At 44.0% G+C, this 22,510-nt stretch overlaps 1 protein-coding gene across 1 annotated transcript in view; it reads right to left on the reverse strand.

Annotated features, from left to right (window-relative positions):
- Nucleotides 1-7,915: 7,915 nt before the first annotated feature.
- LOC113902359 (protein POLR1D-like) overlaps nt 7,916-22,510 on the reverse strand; it is a 32,944-nt gene continuing 18,349 nt past the window's right edge. Inside the window, exons 2-3 of the mRNA XM_027557526.1 lie at nt 18,758-18,832; nt 7,916-8,936 (exon numbers count right to left, since the gene is read on the reverse strand). Of these exons, the coding sequence (XP_027413327.1) occupies nt 8,672-8,936; nt 18,758-18,832 (340 nt within the window). The 3' untranslated portion in view covers nt 7,916-8,671. The remainder of the gene's footprint in view (nt 8,937-18,757; nt 18,833-22,510) is intronic.

The raw sequence follows: 22,510 nt of genomic DNA on the forward strand, positions 1-22,510 counted from the left end.
CTGCCCTCAGCATGAGATCAGTATGTCAGTCTTCTCCAGGGTATGTCCCCCTGATCTGAATGGTCCTTATCTGGGGCTTTGGTGGAGAAGGGAGTCAGGCATGTTTCAACAATCCCACTGACTATACCTTTCATGCCAGGAGTTACCGTGACCCCGCTAACCAATGATATAGGGCTTCCCTCCTGGAGTGAGTTCTTTGATGAGCCTCCCTTATACTTGACAAGCTGCAATTGGGGAAAGAAGTATCTCCTGTGGTCATTAACTGGCCGCTGCTGGCCTCCTGGATCTCTGTTGAAGTAGCTCAGTCTGGGAGGGCCAGGACGGGGGCCTGAAGGAATTGCTGTTTCAATTCTCAAAAGGCCCCTTTGAATTCTGGTTTCCATTTAGAAGGATCATCATCCTTTCCATTCAACATTTCAAGTAGAGGCTTAGCTACTAGACTAGGGCTGGGGATCCAGGTGCTGCCATCCCCAGGAGACCCCCAAGAAGTCTTCTAATTCTAGGAGGGGTGAGGCTACATATGCGTCTCCCGTCTCCTAAGGTGGGCTTCCCTGACCTTCTGTTGAGAATGCTGCCAGGTGAGTGATCCTGGTTTGTGATATCTGAACCCTTTTCTTGGACACTTCATACACTTTATTGGCTAGGTGGTTTGGGGGTGGTTACAGTATTTTTTATCGGAAGCTTCCTTAGTAGGCCTGGCGATCAGACTGATGTCTACGTTTTGGAGGAGGGGATCCCTCCTTCAGATGTAGATCTTTTAGGCCTTTAGCTGTTTCCCCAAAGATGATGAGGGAATTTTTGAATTCTTGGAGCAGTACTGTCTGGAAGTATTGTTTTTGTTGTGTCTTTGGGTCCTGCCACTCAAAAGCAAAAATTCTGTGTGACTTTGGGGCAAATGGAATATAGGAGGTGTGTCTTTTTTTTAAAGTGCTTTTAAAAAAGATTTTTTTGGTGGGGATGTGGATCATCTTTAAAGTCTTTATTGAATTTGTTACAATATTGCATCTGTTTTTTTCAGGTTTTTGCTGTTGTTGTTGTTGTTCTAGAGGCATTTTGGGATCTTAGTTCCCTGGCCAGGGATCAAACTTGCAACCCCTGCATCTGAAGGCAAAGTTTTAACCACTGGACTGCCAGGGAAGCCCCAGAAGGCATCTTATAAATCTTAACACAGAATACCAGGTCCTGGTGGATGGAGAGTGGCCAGTAGGGTGTAGGGATTAGGGACTGTTGGATGTGTTTCTTCAGGGGCTTCATTACTGCCCTGAGGTCCTGTGGGGCTTCCCTGGTGATGCAGTGGTAAAGAATCTGCCTGCCAATGCAGGAGATCCAGGAGGCTCAGGTTCGATCCTTGGGTGAGAAAGATCCCCCAGAGAAGGAAATGGCAACCCATTCCAGTATTCTTGCCTGGGAAATTTCATGGACAGAGGAGCCTGGTGGGCTACAGTCTATGGGGTCACAAAGAGTTGGGCATGACTTAATGACTAAACAGCAACAAAACAATCTGTACCATCCTGCATTCCCCACTGGGTTTCTTTATGCCAAGAGTGGGGGTATTACAGGCCGATTGGATGGTCGAATAAGGCCCTAGCCAATCAGGTCTTGTACAGGGGCAGTCAGTGCCCAACAAGGCCCCCTGATGGCGAGGGTACTGTTTTCCCTTGGGTCATGTGTGTCTGGGTTTTAGATGGACTATTACCGGACTTGCTCTGACAGCTCATCCCATCCGTCCCTGGTCCCAGACCTTGAGCTTCACCTCAGGGAGGTGGACTCACTCTGTCCGGGGAGGTTTGTCCTCAGCCATTAGTGTCATTCATTATCTTGTGCCCTTTGTCTATGGGGACCCCAGACTCTAGCTTGTCTCCCGTTGTGGAGAGTAGCCCCCAGTTTATGTAAGACGTCTCTTCCCAGGATGGGTACAGGGCATTCAGGGACCTGCAGGAATGAATGGGTGAGTGTGTGCTGGTCCACTTTACCTTGGAGTGGCTGCAAATGCCCATTCTCAGGCCTCCCCTGACACCCCATCATTTTACAGCTCTTGGGACCAAGTTTGCCTGGTCTGGTGCTCAGAACTGAGCATGTGGCACTGGTGCTGACTATTTATAGCTTTTGTTATATCAACCTTCCCATTGATCATTTCAGATTTTCTTGATTCATTCTTATGAATTCAAGAACAACTCTTATGTTGTTGTTTTAGGTCAACCTAGCTGTGTGCTCACTCACCTCATCTATGTTGTTATTGGCAAAATTATTACACTTCTATATGTTACAGGATCAAAAATACATATTGTTTCATTCAATTGCTTTTCAAATAATTTAAGAGAGGAGAATAGAGATGTATTTTTACTATATTTTATAATTACATAAAGTCATGTCTCTTTTGTGACCCCATGGACTGTAGCCTGCTGGGCTCCTCTGTCCATGGGATTTCCCAGGCAAGAATACTGAAGTGGATTGCCATTTCCTTCTCCAGGGAATCTTCCCAATCCACAAATCAAACCCATATCTCCTACACTGAAGGCATATGCTTTACCACTGAGCCATCTGAGAAGCCCCCTTATGTAAGTGAATAAAATGTATATATACATATTTTAAGCTAAAATGTTTAAATGGAGGTTGGCAAATGGTTTCTGTAAAGAGCTATATAAATGTTTTAGACTCTAGGCCCACATGGTCTCTCTTGCATACTCTTGGTTGTCTTATTTTTTCAAACCATTTAAAAACATAACAATTCTCAGAATAGGAAAGTATTCACTCTATTACAAAGTATGCATCTAATTCTCAGTTACCTGAAATAACCTCTCCCCCGAGCCCAACAAAAGTTTTAACATTGGATTTATAAAAATAGCACACCGTTTCATGTGTCATGTATTAGTTTCATAACTTTTCCATTTGAGATGCACTACCTCAAAAATCACTGCAGATGGTGACTGCAGCCATGAAATTAAAAGACGCTTACTCCTTGGAAGGAAAGTTATGACCAACCTAGATAGCATATTGAAAAGCAGAGACATTACTTTGCCAACAAAGGTCTGTTTAGTCAAGGCTATGGTTTTTCCTGTGGTCATGTATAGATGTGAGAGTTGGACTGTGAAGAAGGCTGAGCACTGAAGAATTGATGCTTTTGAACTGTGGTGTTGGAGAAGACTCTTGAGAGTCCCTTGGACTGCAAGGAGATCCAACCAGTCCATTCTGAAGGAGATCAGCCCTGAGTGTTCTTTGGAAGGAATGATGCTAAAGCTGAAACTCCAGTACTTTGGCCACCTCATGCGAAGAGTTGACTCATTGGAAAAGACTCTGATGCTGGGAGGGATTGGGGGCAGGAGGAAAAGGGGACAACAGAAGATGAGATGGCTGGATGGCATCACTGACTCGATGGATGTGAGTCTGAGTGAACTCTGGGAGTTGGTGATGGACAGGGAGGCCTGGTGTGCTGTGATTCATGGGGTCGCAAAGAGTCGGACACGACTGAGCGACTGAACTGAACTGAACCTTCATTTTTACCGAGACTTTTTAGTTAAAATAGGTGAAGCACTCTCTACTTGGTTTATGTGACATTTACCAGTGCTCGTTTATTTATGTGAATTCAAATTACCCTCTGGGGTCACTGCTTTTGGTGAAAAAATTATACTGTGTGCACCAAAAACAAACTCAATTTTTTTTTTTGAGTTACTTGAAAATTTTTATTTGGGCCAAGATTTATATCCTCCGACCATCCTAAGTTTTTGTTTATTGGGTAATGTCTTTGTTTTGTCTTCTTTTTTGTTTGTTTGTTTTTTAAAAGATAGCTTTGCTATATCAGATTCTTGATTGACAGGTTTTTTTTTTTTCCTTTGGATTATGTTATCCCATTGCTTTTTGCCCTCTACTGTTGCTGATGAGAAGTCAATTGCTAATCTTTATTGAATTTCTTACAAATGGAAAGTCTTTTTTCTCTTGCCACCTCAAGATCTTCACCTTGTATTTGCCTTTCAGCCTTTTTTGTCAAACTGTCACATGTCTATCTGTGGATTTCTTTGTGGAATTTGTGGAGCTTTCTGAATGTGTAGATTAGTGTTTTCAATAAATTAGGAATGATTTCAACCATTGTATCTTCACATATGTTTTCTTTCTCCTTTTCTGATATTTCTCTTACATGTATCTTGATGTACTTAATGGCACTCCACATTTCTTGAGGCTCTGTTCATTTTTCTTCATTCTTTTTTTCTTTGTTCTTTGGCTTGCAAAGTCTCTGTCAACTTCAGGTTTGTAAATTGTTCTGCAAGAATTTGGGCCTCTCTAGTTAATTTTTCATTTCAATTGTACTTTTTAAGTCCAGAATTTTTATTTGGTTCTTTAAAAGTTTGTATGTCTTTATTGGTACGAGCTATTTGATGTAACATTGTCAGCATACCTTCCTTTATTTTGTAAACCATGGTTTCCACTAGTTATTTGAACATACTGTGTTTTATAACTACTTGAAGTCTCCATTAACTGTTAAATCCAACATCTGGTCACTCTCACAGGCAATTTGTGTTGTCGGCTTCCCCCACCCACCACCTCCCCCCCGCCCCCGATGTGTAAGTCATGTTTTTCTGTTTCTTTGTATGTCTCATACATTTTGTTGGAAACTGGACATTTTAGATAGTTTAGGATAGAAATTCTGGGTTGTGGTCCCCGCTTCCATTTACTTGATTGCTTAAGTGAAAGTGAAGTGAAGTCACTCAGTCGTGTCCGACTCTTTGCGACCCCGTGGCCTGTAGCCCACCAGGCTCCTCCATCCATGGAATTCTCCAGGCAAGAATACTGGAGTGGGTTGCCATTTCCTTCTCCATTGCTTGTTTAGTGACTTTTATTTCAGTGAAGTCTATTTTACACAAACACATGGAGTGTTAAACCTTTGATGTTGCTTCTCAACCAATGGTGTGCAGCCTTGAGTGTGCCCAGCTGCCCTGGATGACAGTGCATTGGCAGGGCTTCTTTTTGGCGGTCTTTTCCCCTGATTGCACCTAGCTGTTAAGCTCCACAACTTGTAGGATAATTGCTCTATTGTTTTCAACAATGCTCTAAGGCATCGGTTGTTCCAGAGACTAAACCAAATAGTTCCTGAGATCAGTGTTTGATATTTGTTATTATCCTAGGAGAGCTACTCCCAGCGCCCCGCTCCCACCCCAAGTTCTCTACAGCAAACTAAGAGTCTTCAGTTTAGCCTCTGTCTTCAACAAATCTACCAATATCCTCTTATTTCTCACCACAATCTCCAGTTTTTGAATGCATCATTACGCGCGAACTTCTCCATGTTCTTTGGCAAACAAAGTCAGTTTCTCTGGGAAGAGGCTAGGAGCTATCTGTTTGTAGCCTGCTTCCTCCTCCAGAAAAATCTCTGAGCCAGGGTTCTGGAACTGGGAAGTGGTATATGGACAGTGATGTGCTTCTATCTGTTATACCCCCACCTTAGGAACTGAGCAGGAGGCAGAGGTGGGTGCAGTGGCTTCAGGTCTTCTTGACGTGGAACCACTGTCTCATGAGCCGGGGCGAGGGTGATCAGGGACTCAGAACTCCCAGTGGCTTTGTGACCTGTGTCCCAGTGGGAACCAGATGGGAGGAGGCAGCCTCATCTCCTGGCCACTCTTGCTCGGAACTTAGTCTCAACAACGGGTGTCTGGGGACACGATGAGAAATGCTGGCATCCCGCTCTCTGGGAGAACAGCCTACATGCTGGGGGCAGAGCGAGATTTGTGTTCCAGGCCACGCAAGTCTGGAGTGGGGTTTCTGTGCCACTGAACTGGGAGAGGGGAGGGAGTGGGTGTGATTAAAAACCAGACTATCACTATTACTATATCTTTGTTGACTTATAAAAAAAAGTGTATGTGCTGCAGTGCCCTTAGTATCATTTCTGGAGATTTTAAATAATTGTTTCTTAGATAGTTTTCACTGGGAGCCCCTCTGCAGAAGTCCTCATCCTGTCATCCTAGAAGTCCACCCCCCACCAACTTACTTTTTTGCTTTTGTCAAAAGTCATTGTAACATACATGTGCAGTCGGTTTCTGGACTCTCCATCTGTTCCAGTGATCTGTTTGTCCATTTTGATGTCAATGCCACATTCTCCAAATTACTGTAAATTTATAATAAGCCTCGAAGTGAGATAGAGCAAGTCCTCCAGCGTTGTTTTTTTTTCAAAATGGTTTTGGTTACTCTAGGTCCTTTGCAGTCCCATCTAAATTTTAGAGAAAACTTGTTAAAACTTGCTAGGTTTTAAAATTGCAGTTGAATTGGATTGTATGCTTATTGTCAACAATCTGGGATGGTATAGGGGGTGACAGGGAGGTTCAAGAGGGGAAACACGTATATATTTACGGCTGATTAATGTTGTTGTATGGCAGAAGCCATCACAGTATTGTAAAGCATTATCCTCCAATTAAAAATAAATTTTAAAAAAATTAAAAAAATCAATCTAGAAAAGAAATGAAAAATTTTATTCAAGCTGAATTCAGGATTATAACCCAGGAACAACCTCTCAGCTCTGAGATCTATTTTGCCCATCAGAGGTCAAAGCATAGGTGTATAGGTTTTTCAGAGAAAAGTGAAAAGTGAAAGTGTTAGTCACTCAGTTGTGTCTGACTCTTTTTCGACCCCATGGACTGTAGCCCTCCAGGCTCCTCTGCCCATGGGATTCTCTAGGCAAGAACACTGGAGTGGGTTGCCATGCCCTTCTCCAGGGGATCTTCCCAAACCAGGGATCAAACCTGCATCTCCTGCATTACAGACAGATTCTTTAGCCACTGAGCCACCTGGGAAGCCCTGATGAAAGTTTTAAAGACTCTAATAAAAATTTCTGAAGTGGGGTGGAGGTTTTTAAGGGGAAAATGGTTTTGAGGAATGCTTGTCCTTTAACACAGCTGTCTGAGAAAGATAAGTGTGATGAGGCTGAAGCACTTCCTTTACTGTCGAGGGGAAGAACATGCTTATCATGATCATCCCCTTTTTCAGAATAATGAGCTTGCCAGTGTGCTCTAAATTCAGGGCACGTAGACAAATGAGAGAGTTCAACTTTTACTTAATTGCTAAGTCGTTTCAGTCGTGTCCGACTCTGTGCGACCCCATAGACGGCAGCCCACCAGGCCCCGCAGTCCCTGGGATTCTGTAGGCAAGAACACTGGAGTGGGTTGCCATTTCCTCCTCCAATGCATGAAAGTGAAAAGTGAAAGTGAAGTCGCTCAGTCGTGTCCAACTCTTAGCGACCCCATGGACTGCAGCCTACCAGGCTCCTCCGTCCATGGGATTTTCCAGGCAAGAGTACTGGAGTGGGGTGCCATTGCCTTCTCCCTTAGAAGTGTTTAAAAACCACAACTCTGTGCTGTCTCTAATAGATGTTTAAATACAAAACATTTCAAATTTAGCACAAATGATACAGGCTAATGTGTAACTGGACTTGGATAAAGTCATATGAACCAAATGGTCCCTTTTCAGTGTTTGAGAGGAAAGGGTGTTTGTACAAAGTCATGGGGGTGAGGCTGGGTTCTTGGGGAACAGGGCTGTGCAGAAGCTTTGGGTCTAAGCCCCAAGCTTTGGACTCAGAGCAGGCTGAACAGGTGTGGCGGGCGGCTCTGCGGCGGGGGCAGAGTGGGTCTGTTGAACACCCTGAAGCTGACTTTGCGGACGGTCTCCTTTCTAGCACTTAGAAAGGGTTTTTTTCTGCTGCTGGGAAGCAGGGAGCAGGGCTGCGTCAAGTGATTATCTGGGAGCAGCCAGGCATAAGCTCGGATGCTTTGGGAGGTGGGGGGTGGTGTGAACAGAGATTCTTCTTCCTTTCGTGGATGGGGGAAGAGCGTGCTTGGTGACATTTTTCTGAGTATAAAAGGAAGAATACAGGTGTGAGTAATGATAATTGTATGTTAAAAACAGAGCCACACTGATATTGAAAAAAACAGAAAAAAAGCATTGTAAACACACTTTTATTTAAAATTCAGATTTCTGAAACAACTGTACAACACCTAAGAGTGGCATCGTACGTCTTTAGCTAAATAAGACATAGCACGAAAATAATAGGAATTTTAACTTTTGAAGGTTCTTTTAAAAGCACCACTTAAAACGTACATATTGTTCTATCTCAGGAATGAGTTTGAAAATGCACAAGGAAAGAGAGAGTTTTTTAACCCCTGGTTATTGATGGTGGGGGGAGGCGCTAAATTCAAAAGGATTTTGAGATTTTCCTACGTTGTTCATTTAAAGGTCAATGGGTGCAGAGCTCTCAAGAATTTCTGGGTAAATAAGGGCTACAGCTTTTCATAAATATGGTCACTGGCCAGGTTTCTAAAATCATCACCCCTAAAAAGTATAGGATCGACAAGTATCTTCCTGTTTTGAGAAATTCTGAGAAAAGACCACAAGTGCAACACATCAAAAAACAAAAACAAAAACTGGAACTAGTTTTAATAATCTCCAAAAACTTGTAAGTTCTAGATTTATTTTGAAACCAACTTCCAAACAAGACAGAAGAAAACCCAGACGAATGTATATTACACCGCCGAAGCCGCTTAAACCTGCAGGGAGGTCGCTGTGCTCCTTCCTTCGTGGAGCCTCGGGTGACTGTCCGCCGTCAGGACGGAGGCCCTGCTGTAAACCCGTCCTGGTGTCTCCGAACCACCCCAGGCCCGGGCGCTGGGAGGGTCTCGCTGGGCCCCGGGCCCCCACCTCACCGCTTGCTGGACCGCGACTGCGATTTCTCGTGGCCACCCCGCTTCCCCCGCTTCCCGGGCGGCGAGCGCCGGGTGTGGACACTGTGCTTGTATGGGTGAGACCGGTGCTTCTGGCGCCCTTCCTCCTTCTGGCTCTGGCTTTTCGCCGGTTCCTTGCTGTCCTCTTTTTGTTCATGGTCTTGCTCTTTGTGGGAGGGCAGGGTGTTCTTAATTGTGTTAATTAGAAATCTTTTATTTGTCCCGGCAAGAGGACACTTCATCCTGGGGGCAAAGAGAGAACAACCACAAATCACATGTGGACTCCAGAGCCAAACCCTCCCATCAGGGCCTGTGCCAAAGAATCTTGCTTCCCCGGAGTCAAGTTTCTGAATTTGTTCAGCTTTCCTTGCATGCCACCTAGTGTAAACTCCGAGTACAAGGGGGAAAACCCAGGACACTGAGATTCCCAGACAGACTGGCTGGACCCTGTCTTTAGACCTTGACCCTGTCTTCCAGGCTGGGACCAATTAAGCCAAGGAATACACACAATGTGTGTACAGGTACTGACCACAACACACATCACCCGAGTCATTTAATTCCTTTTTTAAATTCCTGAGTCATTTATCCCCTTTACCATAACACCTGATTTGACTAGGCGTTAACTCAAAATGCAGGTTTATGTTTATGGTGGCCTGCTTTTAAATATCAAAGAATAAGGGTAAATCCCTCTGTGAGGAACAAAAAAAGTATCTCCTGCTATACCCTGAATACTGGATCTACATGATCTACCCTAGAAATAAAAAATAATAATCTAAAGAGTCTATTAAAATGCAATAACCACCTTTTACCCTCTGAAAAACTCAGTTGCTAATTAAGGACTTTCTGTTTCAGAACCCTGCTTTGCCAGGGAGCTCTGGCCACACATCTCCCCTCCAGGCGAACTTCTGGGCCATGTACATTTCAGGGGCTTCATGATTCAAGTTCACCCAGGAGGATGGATGTCACTGATCATATCATTAATTTACATGTTGACACATATTTACATATGCAGTATTTGTTTTTCAGGTGTAGCCAATCTTTCATTTGGCTACACAAACAAAAACCGCACACAGTGAAAACTTGAACCTCTCTCTTGGCCTTGAGCTCTGGTCTGTAACATAGTAATTAATTTTGCTGAATCTCATCACCAGTTTTTCTTCTGCAACGAACTCATACAACACGGTGCACACATGTGCTCTGGGGTCACACTATCAGACTGGACCTTGGGCATGTCAGATCATCTCCCTGTTGCCCATTCTCTGTTAAATGGGGACCATCATAGTGACCGAGTTAGAGGGCAGGTTGGTGGGGGCTGAATGTGCGCTCGCAACAATGCCTGGTAGGTAACAGGCACTCAGTAGAGGTTTGCTCTGGTGCATACCCTAGCCCTTCGGCTTCACTGGCTCTGGGATCCTGAGAGTTACCAGATACCTCTGTGCTTCAGTTTTCTATTTGTTAACAGAATCACCCACCTACTGCAGGAGTTGAGTGAGATAACCCACGAAGCACTTAGCACAGTGCCTGGCATAGAGCAAATTCCTGATAAATGGTACCTGTGGGTCTGTGATTTCTTATGCATGATTCCAAAATTTGAAAACCAAGTTCCTTTTTTGGACACAACTTATTTGGCAGCCAGACCTGACCTAATCTGACACTGGGCACTTATTTCTAGTATGTGTCCCCTTTGGGGTAACATTCATTTGCTTTGCTGGGGACATGACTGTGTGCTGAACACATACCATGGGGGTACTTGTCGTGCACGCTGTCTGTGCTATGGTACCTTTCTAAGAAACTTATCTGGATCTGAGGGCTTTAAACAAGGGACTGTGGACCCTTCTTATTACTATTCATTATAGTAATAATGTAAAGTAATGTTATTACTGTTCATTCTCCTTTCATGAAAGAGAATATATATAGCACTCAAATTCATATATTCAGGATTTGTCCAGGATGGAAACTCAAGACAACTAAGTCTCAAATCACCTGAGATAGTAAGTTAATTAAGAACATAGCAGAATATCTGATGTCTCTCAATGAAAAAAAAATTATTAAAAAAAAAAAAACCTTGAGCCATCAAGAAAAAAATAAGATATTTTACAGAAATGTTCATAAAAATGGCTACAGTTTTAAAGTTTTGGTGCTTAAAATGGTTAAGCTTCTATATCTGCAAGCTTCACTCTCCAGGACACCTCAATTCTCCACTGATGTCAGAGCCAGTGGGCCAGTGGGCATGACCTCTGAGCTTATTATCTGCATTTCCTAATGACCCTTAAACTCCATCTATAGGTACTCCTCAGATACAATAACACTGGAGGCTGGAGTGATGTGTGATCTCAAAGGGCCCTTCCTGTTTGGAGTGTCTCATGTTCTCTACGTTTGTTGACCCTTTGGAAAATGACCGTTCTCTCCTTCACCACATTAGGAAATTATTTCATTGCTCTCTGACTTCTTGTGTCTCAGCTCTCTTTTAGTGCCACTTTTTTCTATATTTGAGATGACACAATACGCTAGTCTTAGATCCTCAACTGTCCTGAAGCCTCTTCCATGTCAGCTTTGTGGGGAAAGCGTGAGCCCTGGGGCGTGGGCGCAGGCCTGGCTGCTGGGCGCGTCTGCAGCGGCTCTGTCACTGGCTGTGCCGGGGATGAGGGTGGGGGCCACGGGGTGTGCAGCTGCGAAGCTGTGACCCCACAATGTCAACCTTCTCACCCTGGCTGTTTACTCTTATTTTTGGTTCATTTTTGATTTTAGAAAGTTATACTAGCTCACATGGGGAGAGCCAGATTTAAGGTGCTAACAACATAAATGGATATGAAATTCTATAAATAGAATGAGATGCGTTAAAACTGCTTTAGAAAGTACCCATGACAGCAGTGTCAGACTCAAGACCTGGCGTTCTATCCATGTTAAACCAAAAAGTGAAGCAACTTCCTTCTGCTTTCAAAGCTGCTGATGCAGAGCCTGAGAGGAGGGGTCTCGCCTGCCCTGGCAGAGACTGAGATGGACTGAGGCCAGGAGTGTCAGCTCTTCAGCCTGCTCTCCCCATTTCCCAAGTAGGCGTGCTATGGAACGTCCTTCACAAAAATGAGGCACTTTCTCCTGGCAGTAATCAGACTCCACTCATGAAAAACAGTCAACTGTTTTTCATGATTGTTTTGTTTTTCATGACAGCCTTGTTTCAAACAAGTGCAGAGAACAGCAGGGGGAAGATAAATGTTTTTTTTTTTTTTTTCTTTCTGATTTTAATACTTTGGACAGAGGTAGTAATATCCAACACTCTGCAGACGTAGAGCTGCCATGTCAATTTCTAAAAGACTTTCATGAATGTGACCCATCGAATAAGTGGTACGTGACCACTCGCCAGTGAGAACCAGGAGGGTGGAGACCATGCTGACGGGTAATTCCTGTCACCAGCGTCGCCTCCCTCCGTCTTTCCTGCCATCGCCTCTCTGACAGATGCACAGGAGGCTGCACGCTTGTGGGTCCTGAGCTGGGAGGGTATGGAGCCTGGACGGGAACCAGGGCTCTGACTCCAGAGTCCATCCTTCCGGCACGACCCCAGTTAGTAGCCAGCAGGGGGGTCCTCCCTTCAGGACAGATGCATAGAAGCTGATAGTATGTGGCGTCGGGTGGGCTCGAGACGCTGGCCGTGCGGGAGCCCAGGTGAGTCTGACACAGACAAGGAGGGGGCACAGAACACCCTGGACACACGTGACTTGGAGATCTGCAAATGCGTCAGGCCGGGGGAGATGATGGTGGTTCTTCCTCTGTTTAGGGAAGCAGAGCCTTGGGATCAGGGAGGCGGGCTCCATGCATTGTACCCTGATCCAGTCCTTTGTTTTGCTGCCAAAGCCCTTCCCATGCAGGCACACAGCATTTTATCTTCCATTCTGCACTTTTCTTTGTATGCTTGCGAGTAATGCAGAGTAATTAAGGATGAGCAGTGCAGCTATAGGGATTATAACACTCTACAAGAACTTCTCAGGTGACTGAGGCATTCGATTGCCAGATTAGCACCTGTGGCACCGTGGGCGGTTATGGTGACTGTGGCGCCTTAGACGAGCTGAGTTGTTACCAACTGCAGGCTCAAGATCCAGGATCACCTGGCTCCTTGGGCTGTGGGGATTGTAGCTGGGCTTCTTTCTGTGGCTGTTACCTCAGACGTACATCTGAGAGCATGCAAAGGAGGTGCAGAATGGAAAATAAAATGCTGTATGGGAAGGGCTTTGGCAGCAAAACAAAGGACTGGATCAGGGTACAATGCATGGAGCACGCCTCCCTGACCCCAAGGCCCTGCTTCCCTAAACAGAGAAAGAACCACCATTATCTCCCATGGCCTGATGCACTTCATAGATCTCCAAGTCATGTGTGTCCAAGGTGTTCTGTGCCCCTGTCCTTGTCTGTGTCAGACTCACCTGGGCTCCCACAGGGCTGGTGTTCCGAGCCTACCCAACGCCACATACCATCTTCTGTGCATCTGTCCCAAAGGGAGCAGCCCTGGCGACCAGTGTGCTGACAGCTTTTCTGTAATGAGGTAGGTTTTCAATACACTCCGCCTCCAACACTACACCTAAAAGTAATGACTAGCCAACACATATGTGCATCTGTATCTGCAGTATTGATTTCTAAAAATCTGAGGCTTTTTCATGTGTAAGGCATTATGCTAGGTCCTGCAGCAAAAATACATCCCAGGCTGCCTGTGTTTGAGGCGATGGCCAGGAGGGACAGAAGGTGGGACAAGGAGAGGGTCAGAGCAGGGGTGTGAGCAGCGGGGGCTCTGGAACGTACGACAGGGCACGGCCCCTGGGCCCCTGCTCCCTCAGCCATACAGGTCGTCTCCGCTACCATGTGAGCTGACGGTCGCTCCTTCGGGGCTCCCCACCCACTTTCCTAACCGGGCAGGAAGCGGGGTGAACGCGGGAGGCAGGGGCGGGATGCCCAGCGTCCTGTGTGCTAACAGACGACAACCACTGGGCCCAGGACGAGGAGGGGCAGTGCTGGTCCCCTCAGACGTTTAAATGAATAAAGACACCGAGTGACTGGCTCAAGGCCGGGGAAATGATTCGCTACTGACATAAAATATCAGAAAATGTAGGAGTGCTCACCCATGTCACCAGATTGACCCCAAGCCAAACAGAAAAGCACCCAAAATATCATTCCCTTTAAAACAACTGCGTTATGAAAACTGGAGAATCGTTTTCTGTCAAATCCAACCTTTGGGACTTTTTGTAGCAAAGTACAAGCCTCTCCATGTCTAAGGCAGAAGTTACCCGGGCACTGGACTCGATTATTACACTGGGCTAGGATCAGCCAAAGTGAATGGGACCAAATAAATACAGCTTTGTAGAACGTGAAGCTGAGCAAATTTCTGAAATTTGTGCTTATAAATTCCTTTATGTTGACTGAAAGGAAGTCACACGGGCCAATACTTCAGTTTCTCTAAGGCGTCTGTCAAGAACAGCTTCTCAAGAGATTCTTTTTGCTGAAATATGTCCAAGGAAGTACATAGCACCAAATGGTTTCTTTCTTTATGATATAAAAAAAGTTCATCCCACTTGCATTTTCTCTAGTTCAGCAATCTCTTTCTGGCAACAGCTCAACTGCCTCACTTGAGATCTCTCTTACGGAATATCCAAGAGGAAAAAAAGAGTGTCACTTGCTCTAGTTCTATTTTAAATTTTAGAGCAAATGTAAAAACCTTCTAGATGCTTAGAAAAGCAGACCACCACCCACCAGTAGTTGACCAGTTGCTCCTTTTGGGTATCTGCTATAATGATTACATACATATAGATTGATCCACACTTGATCTTTGCAGTTCATTATATCACTGCATCCATAAAAACGTAAGAATGGATTTCTGAAAGATAACAGCTTAAAACAATAATAGCAGTACTATAATCACAGCTAAACAGAAGTCCACATCAATTCCTTGTATCATTACATACCTTTGTTTCAATGAGTCTGGATAAGAATGCAGACAAGGTTACACTTAGAGCTGTCTCAGATCTATTAATTCATGGGGTACTCCTCCTCCCTTTTTGCCATGGAATTCATTTGTTTAAGAAACTGGTTTGTTTGTCCTGTAGAATTCCTCATATTTTTCATTTCTGTAATTTTATCTCTACAGTCATTGAGTATGTTCCTCTGACCTCTATTTCCTGCCAACTAGGAGTTCTCACTAGAGACTGGATCAGATTCAGGTTCTTTACAAGGATGTCTCATAAGTGGTGTACTCTCTTCCTATTGCCCCTTTCTGTGGTATAAGGATCGATGGACGAGTCCAGTGTCATCAGCCTGACCCACTCATCAGAAGGTTCCCCATCAGCTTCTCATCTGATAGATTTAGCAAGTCATAGACAGAGCTTTGCCTAGATTCAGTCTATCATTAGGGATTGTAGAATAATGACATTCTTTTTATTTTTAAATCATTTAAATCATCAAATTTTTAAATCATAAATTTATACGTCTGTCTTCTGTATAAGCAGACATATTTACTGTCTGCTTACACAGAATCACATTTATCCTTTTAAGTAAACAGCGTGATGAGTCTTGACAAATGTGTGTAGTCATGTTATAATCACAACAATCAAGATGCAGAACACTTCCATCACCCAGAAAAGCTGGGCAGTAAATGCAGTCCTTTGGCCCCCACCTCTTGGCAAGCGATGAGTGGGTTCTGTCCCTCTGGGTCTGGCTTTTTCTGGCTTTTCTCTGGGTCATATAAATGGAATCTCACACGGTGTCATGTATTGAGTCTGGTTTCTTTCATGAGCGCAGTGCGTCTGAGACTCATCCACGCAGTGTTATCAGCAGCTCTGCTCCTTTGTGTTACTGACTAGTATGGAATGTATGGGCATCACCAGGGTGTGCCCACACATCAGCTGATGGGCATTTGGGCTGTTTCCAGTTTTGAGCTATCACGAGTAAAACTGCCGTGGACATTACTGGACAGATTTGTGTGTGGGCTTACATTGTCAATCCTCTGGTCAGCGGTTAGAAGAATAATTCTGTGAGTGCATATTGTAAGAAACTGCCAGTTGTTTTCCAAGTGGCTGTATGACTTTACATTTCTGCCAACAATGTGTGAGCATTCTAGTTATTCCAGATCCTCCTCTTTATCTGCTGCTGTCCGTCTTTTTAAATTTTAGTCAGTCTAGTGCATTTGTAGTGATAAACTGTGGTTTTAATTTGCATTTTCCTAGTAACTGATTTGAGGATCTTTTCATATGCCAATGAAAAGATATTGGCCAATTTGATATCATTTTTGGTGAAATGTTTATTCAAATCTTTTGTCTATTCTTAAATTAGATTGTCTTATGATGGAGTTGTTGAGAATACAAATGATGATAATCTTATTCTGCAGTCCCACATTTAACAGTTGCAATTCTATAAAGAAGTTTTCTTTCATCAGTTGTTATATAACTTTGATGTATAATTTGTACAAGCAAAAGGATAAATACTTGGTTCTTTCTCATTGCTTATCAGTTATACAAACAATGATTTGGTTCCTTAGCATCGTCCAACAGGGACCACTGAGTTTCCTGATGTGATTATTGTTATGACCTTATGGATTGTGACATGTTTTAGGTATCTCTGCCACTACAGCTTTATTTTTTTGATGATTCAATTACCAGGAGGCCTTTCAAGTTGGTTCCCAGTCTTTCTGACCTGACTACTGTAGTCTTTGAAAGTTTTACTTTCTGATATGATAAGGTTTTCTGGCTCGGCTTTATGTGTGTCCTGACTGCACAGTAAACAGTGGTCTTGCCCACAGAGTGGTCTGGACTTTGCCCTGGCTTCTGGGAGGTAATATCAATTCTGGGAGGCAACGTCATACCTGATAGAATCGTCTCTGCTTGGGGTGGAGCTGGCCACACCTGACCGTGAGGGCTGCCCATGCCAGAGAGACAGTCTACATGATTCAGGGTGGGGATCTGGGTTACTGGGGCACTGGTGGGCAAGAGACTGAGATCAGTCATGTGAGCAATCTATCAATCATCCTACAGAGAGGAACTCCAGTGAAAACTTTGGACACCTGAGGCTCAGGGTCGCTTCCCTGGTTGGCAGAATGCCAAGTACACTGCCATAGGTTGATGCTGGTCGTAGGGTTGGGGGGTCGTGGTAACTGTCCTGACTCCATGGGGGGTGGGCAATAGCAACTCTGTGTCTGGAACCTCCCCAGACCATGCCCTTTGCATTTCTTACTTTGGCAGATTTTAATCTGTATGCTTTCCTTGTAATAAACTGCAACCGTAAGTATAATAGCTTTCTGTGAATTACATGAGTTTTTCTAGCAGATCACTGAGGCTGAGGGTTGCTCTGGGAACTCCCTGAATGTGCAGTTGGCACAGGGAGTGCGGGTGGTGCTGGAGGCTGTGAGGAGGCTGTGCCAGCTCGTGTGCAGGCTCAGCCTCGGATCTGCAGCCAGTTATTTCTCTAAGGATCTCTGGCTCCTGTCAGTGAGACACGGCCTTGTATACACCACTGTAGTATTATATGCCATCTCCGGGTACTGGGGGGTACTCACTGCTACTGAGTGGAAGGTCATTGTTTCTAGGGCTTTTCTGTGGACAGAGTTAGAAAAGCTTATTCCTCTCTCTCTTTTTCACATTATTTATTTATGGCTGCGTTGGGTGTTGGTTACTACGTGTGGGTTTTCTCCAATTGTGGCAAAAAGGGGCTACCCTTGAGTTGCAGTGCACGGGCTCCTCATTGCCATGGCTTCTCCTGTTGTGGAACTCAGGTTCCAGGGTGATGGGCTTCAGTAGTTGTGGCTCCTGGGCTCTAGGGAGTGGGCTCAGAGCTACAGTGCACCAGCTTAGCTACCCCATGGCATGTGGGATCTTCCTGGACCTGGGATCGAATCCGTGTCCTCTGCATTGGCAGGTGGATTCTTCACCACTGGGCCATCAGGGAAGCCCTTTCTTTCTCTTCTAAAGTGAAAATCTAGTACAACTTCATAATGGTATTACCAATTAAAATTTAGGGTTATGGATTTTTATGTCTTTAATTTTATATTTGTAGCTTTTATACTAAAAACCTTAGTATCTGTAACAAATATTTACTTACTCGCTGTATCCTACTATAGAGTATTTTCAGAATAACAGTATCAACATTATTACTAACAATGTGATGACTAGAGAAACAATTTAAAGTTTCTTTCTAGTTCTTGTCTGTCTTTTGGAAATACAGTCAAGTTTTACAGATCACCTGAAATAGTTCCTCTGTATGTGGCTAAGCTGTCTACTATATGGCACATTTAGGTCCATTTATTTTATGTTGCTTGATTTTTACGAATTGCCTTTTCCCTCCGTTTCTTTGACTTTAACCTTGGTTTGTATCTGATGTAGGCCCTGTTCTTGTAAGAGTCAAATCCAGACACCTAGCTTGTACTCCCATCCCATTTTTACATTTTACACTGTTTAACAGCACTCCATTAGAGTGAATTTTAAATTGTAGATAAAACATCTAAGTCAGCATATTTATTGGATGCAAATGCTATTGCTAAAGTAACACTTAGAAGAGTAGATGTGGTTTTTAAGGTTAAATTCTTCCTTTGTTTATATTAAGTTTTAACAAGCTCTGTTTATATTAAGTTTTAACAAGCTCTGTTTAGTAAAAAAAAAAAAAAAAAAAAAAAAGCAAAGGTTAAACTTTTGTTGTACACAGCTGAATTGTCACAAAACCAAAATACTTAAAATTAGAATTTTTACAAGTAAATTTTAATTTATTGAGGACTATAATTAAGTCAGAAATTCTTAAACAACGAACACGGACGTAATATTACTCGCACTCTGGTGGCCTCAGGCACAGCCAGGTCGACCCATCTCTCGGGGACTTGTGGGCGGGAGGGTGTTGACACCATGACAGGTGTTCTTGGCCCGCACCCCTCTGCCCACTGTTCCTTGGCCACAGCACTCAGCGGTGTTCTTCCTCCACCACCTGTCTCTGGGTGATCGCCTCTACACCCATGGTTCTACATTCCCTCTGCATGCTAATGCAAACTTTTCTCTTTAATGTATATTTACATATCTTTAAATTTTTAGGATGATGACTCAAGTACTTACCAGCCCATTGGTCCCATTGTTTCTGCTCTTGTTTTCCCACGTTTTGCCTCTTTCAGCAGCTCTTCTATCGCTTTCCTGGTGGGAAAAAAAGGAAGAAATTTGAGAGGTCGTCACCCCACTATATTCTGAAAATCTATATATCCCACATATGTGACTCTGGGAAAGGAACAGCTTTAGAGGCATAAAACTTCAAAATTGGGGGACAAATTTTAAAAATGTTCTTAAATGGTTGATAGTTTTGAATACATAAAAATTAAAAAGAAATCCTTTCCATAAAGAAGAAAAACAATGAAGAAAAAATTGAAGGCATCAACCCTTCCCTACCCACCAAGAACTTCAACTTCAACTCCTTTTTATCTGTTTCTCCGTATTTACCTCCAGGTTTCTAACAGTATTCTTTCAAACTGTTTCACCACCCTCTTAGTCCTCAGCAGATATATCTGGCTATTTTTATATTAACATAACTTACATATGTTTTAATACACTCCTATTAATAGTGAGATCTTCAGAAAATGTCACTTCAGCTAACTCAGCAGCTGGATGCTTTCTGGTCCATCCTGGGAGGGCCCACTGATGGGCTGATGAAAAACAGAAACACGGACCAACTTGCCCACTTCTCACCCCTGGACTCAGACCAGGGGTCACAGCCCAGCCCCTCGCTGTCAGAATACTAAATGCAGCTGGTCGCCACACAGCCTTCTTCCATCTCCTTAAAGTAATAATATATCCTACTGATGTGATCTGAGGGCTTTGCCTCATAGGGCATTTCAGGAAAATTTTATCCTGTCTGGCTCCAAAACAGAGATCCCTACTTCACCCTTATAGATGTAAACAAAAAATAGTAATCAAAGGGTAAAAATATTCCAAATGCACCCCTACCTTCCCATCAATTAGAGCGGTAGTTTTCAAAAAACCAACAAACAAAAACAACTAGGAAGTCAGTCATCCTTGTATCCACACGTGTCTTCCCTCCTGACAGCAGAAACACTGAAAATCATTAGGGAGAGAACTTGCTTGTGCAGGGCCCCAGTCATGAACAAACGAGCCAGGATGCATTCTCCCATAAAAACTGGTAAAACGTCTGCCTGGCTTTCTATATGCGCCTATGAAAGCCACTTTGTGTGGTGATACAGTGGAAATGCCATCCATCTGCAGGAGACAATGCTCAGTCAGGACCCTTGTCCAAATCCTGAAGACCCATCCAGGCACTTTCAAGAGGATGTGGTTGGATGTGATTCTTCTGTGGTTGTCATTCCTCTTAAAACTGTCTCCAGCGCTGCTGTTAACCTGATCTGCCACAATTAAGGATACCTTCTGCTTTATGATAATAGTCCAAGAGAAAAGAAGGTATGAGTATGAGAAGGACCACCTGGCATGTACCAGCTCACGAGTGATGGGAGGTGGTGACAGGTGGGCCGCGACGCAGGCCCAGCAGGCTGCCTGTGACTGGGGCGGACCTGGTAATTGCAACATGGAGCAACTCATGTTGCTACGAGCTCTACAGTTTACAAAGTACTGCCCTATCTGAACGTGACTATGTAGTTGTCAATACCAGTTTTCAGATGAGGAACGAGGTAGTGGGGACACAGAGAGCAGGAGGAAGAGGAACAGAACAAAAGGTCCAGCGTGTTTAAGGCTGCCTGCCTCTATCTGCTTGTACTTCCTGTCTCCTCCACAAGCATGGCAAGACCTGGAGAAGCTGTTTTCTCTTTATCATTAAAAGGCACAAAATAAATGGAAAAGAAGAAAAGGGATCTGACAGAGCTGCCACTGCTTCACACTCATTCAGAGAGCTGGAGAAGGGGAGGAGGGACCCTGGGGGCTCAGACTTGGTCCTGGGAATGCGGACCTTCTGGCGCCTCACACCCCTGACTCCTCACAATCTCCTGCTGCAGGGCTTTCCTTCCGAACAGGAAAACGACAGCTCCCAGCTGTCCTGTGTTTTGTCCTTGAAATAACAACATCACCTTCAAAATCAAGGAGGAAAAAAAAAGTCAAGTATTTTTCCTCACTCCTGTAGCCTCTGCTGTTTTCCCTAGAACTCTTGACTAACGAATTCCTGGGTAAGGAAATAACAAAGTCAGTTCCTACTGCACAGTATCATAGAGGCCAGATACTGAAATGATCAAAGATGACGAAGCATCGGCATCATGAAACAAGATAGTTTTTAATGAGATCGTGAAGCAGGAGTTATAAACTGCAGTTAAAGTATAGGAAAAGCAAACAGGAGAATATACAAGAACTAAGTACAAGGAGAACTTGAACAATGAAATTTCAGACACGAAATTAAGTGCCATAATTTTTATACTTAGATCATTTACACATCCTAAAGGCTTCTTTGTAAAACAAATTCATTGTATGAGAACAGACAGTGCAATGGAGACAAGAAGTCCAAGGAAGCCAGATCATTAAACAGACAGCTTTCTGGGCATAGGAACAAACTGCAGTCAATTTTCGATGATCCATGTGTGTATCATCCATGGCCAGTTTCCATCCGAGTGCGGCTTCCTCAGGCCTGTCTGTTCATTCCATTAGCCAGCTGGTACACGCTTACAGAATGTAAACTGATCATAATAGCGGCTTAAATAAAATCCAAGTGGGGACGCAAATCTGGTGCAAAATTGTCTTAAAGTCCAAAGTCAAACAAATTAGTTTTGAGTTTTATCTGGATCTGTGTTCCTTTTTATTCACATAACTTGACTGAATGTTAACTGTGTCAGTATAGACAAAGGGTATATGCCCTTTGGGCATGCCCTGGGCATGTTTGTATGCCCAGACAAAAGGCGAGATATTCAAGGCAACTACAAGGAAACAATAGAAGTTAAATAATGAACACAAGAAAATGAGATTTTAAAAGAAGTAATACCAGAGAAGCTAAATATCAAGTAATTGCTCAAAAAAGACATCTGTACATACTTTCTTGAGAAATGGTGAAAGAAAGTGTTACGGACTCAGACAAATGCTTGAGTAATCTGATTTAACATTACAAATACTAGTCAGTCTCCAAGTATAACTATTCCTCATACTGAACAAAGTCAAGTCATGAGAACCTCCAGAACACTGACCTGAAATCCTGAGACAAGCAAGCAAATGGAAACTTGGCTCGACTGGGAAACGATATTTCCTTATGGCAAAACCTACTGCATTCATGCTGATAAGAAGATCTTGACATGCTCATGTGTCTTTTCTCTTTTGATCACTTGTGGCTCAAATCCTTCCTGGACTCTGAGGCAGTATCCGCTCTGAGGTCAACAGGGCATAGCCCCACATCGCCACAGACCCCACTGTTTCTTCACTTGAGGACACATGTCGGAACACAAGGAGGGTGTTTCCTGGGCTGGGAGCTGCCCCGGCAGCGGACTCGCATGTGTCTGTGATACTTGGGGCTGTGCAGGTTCAAGGAGACTCTCCTTTGAATATCAACATACTAGATAAGCTCTTAACATGCACCCCAGGAATATGATGAAAACTGACAGTGGACCATGTATCTTACACTTCACCCTCACGACTGCTCTAAGAGACTACTATTTCAGTGATAAGGGGAGGATAAGAAAAACTGGAGAAACTGGTGCTGGGACGTGAACCCAGGCAGTGACTCTTAGCTGACTCCAAGGCTAGCTGAGGTGTGGGAAGGCGAGACCCCTGCCTCACGCAGCTCAGCTGAGCAAGAGGAAGCAAGGAGAGGGGTGGCCGCACGTGTTCTGTGCTCACGACAAGCACTGCTGCCGTGAGGGCGAGCTCCCGGCCCTTCAC

Source organism: Bos indicus x Bos taurus, chromosome 12, assembly GCF_003369695.1.
Source record: "Bos indicus x Bos taurus breed Angus x Brahman F1 hybrid chromosome 12, Bos_hybrid_MaternalHap_v2.0, whole genome shotgun sequence".
Classification (NCBI taxonomy): Eukaryota; Metazoa; Chordata; class Mammalia; order Artiodactyla; family Bovidae; genus Bos; species Bos indicus x Bos taurus.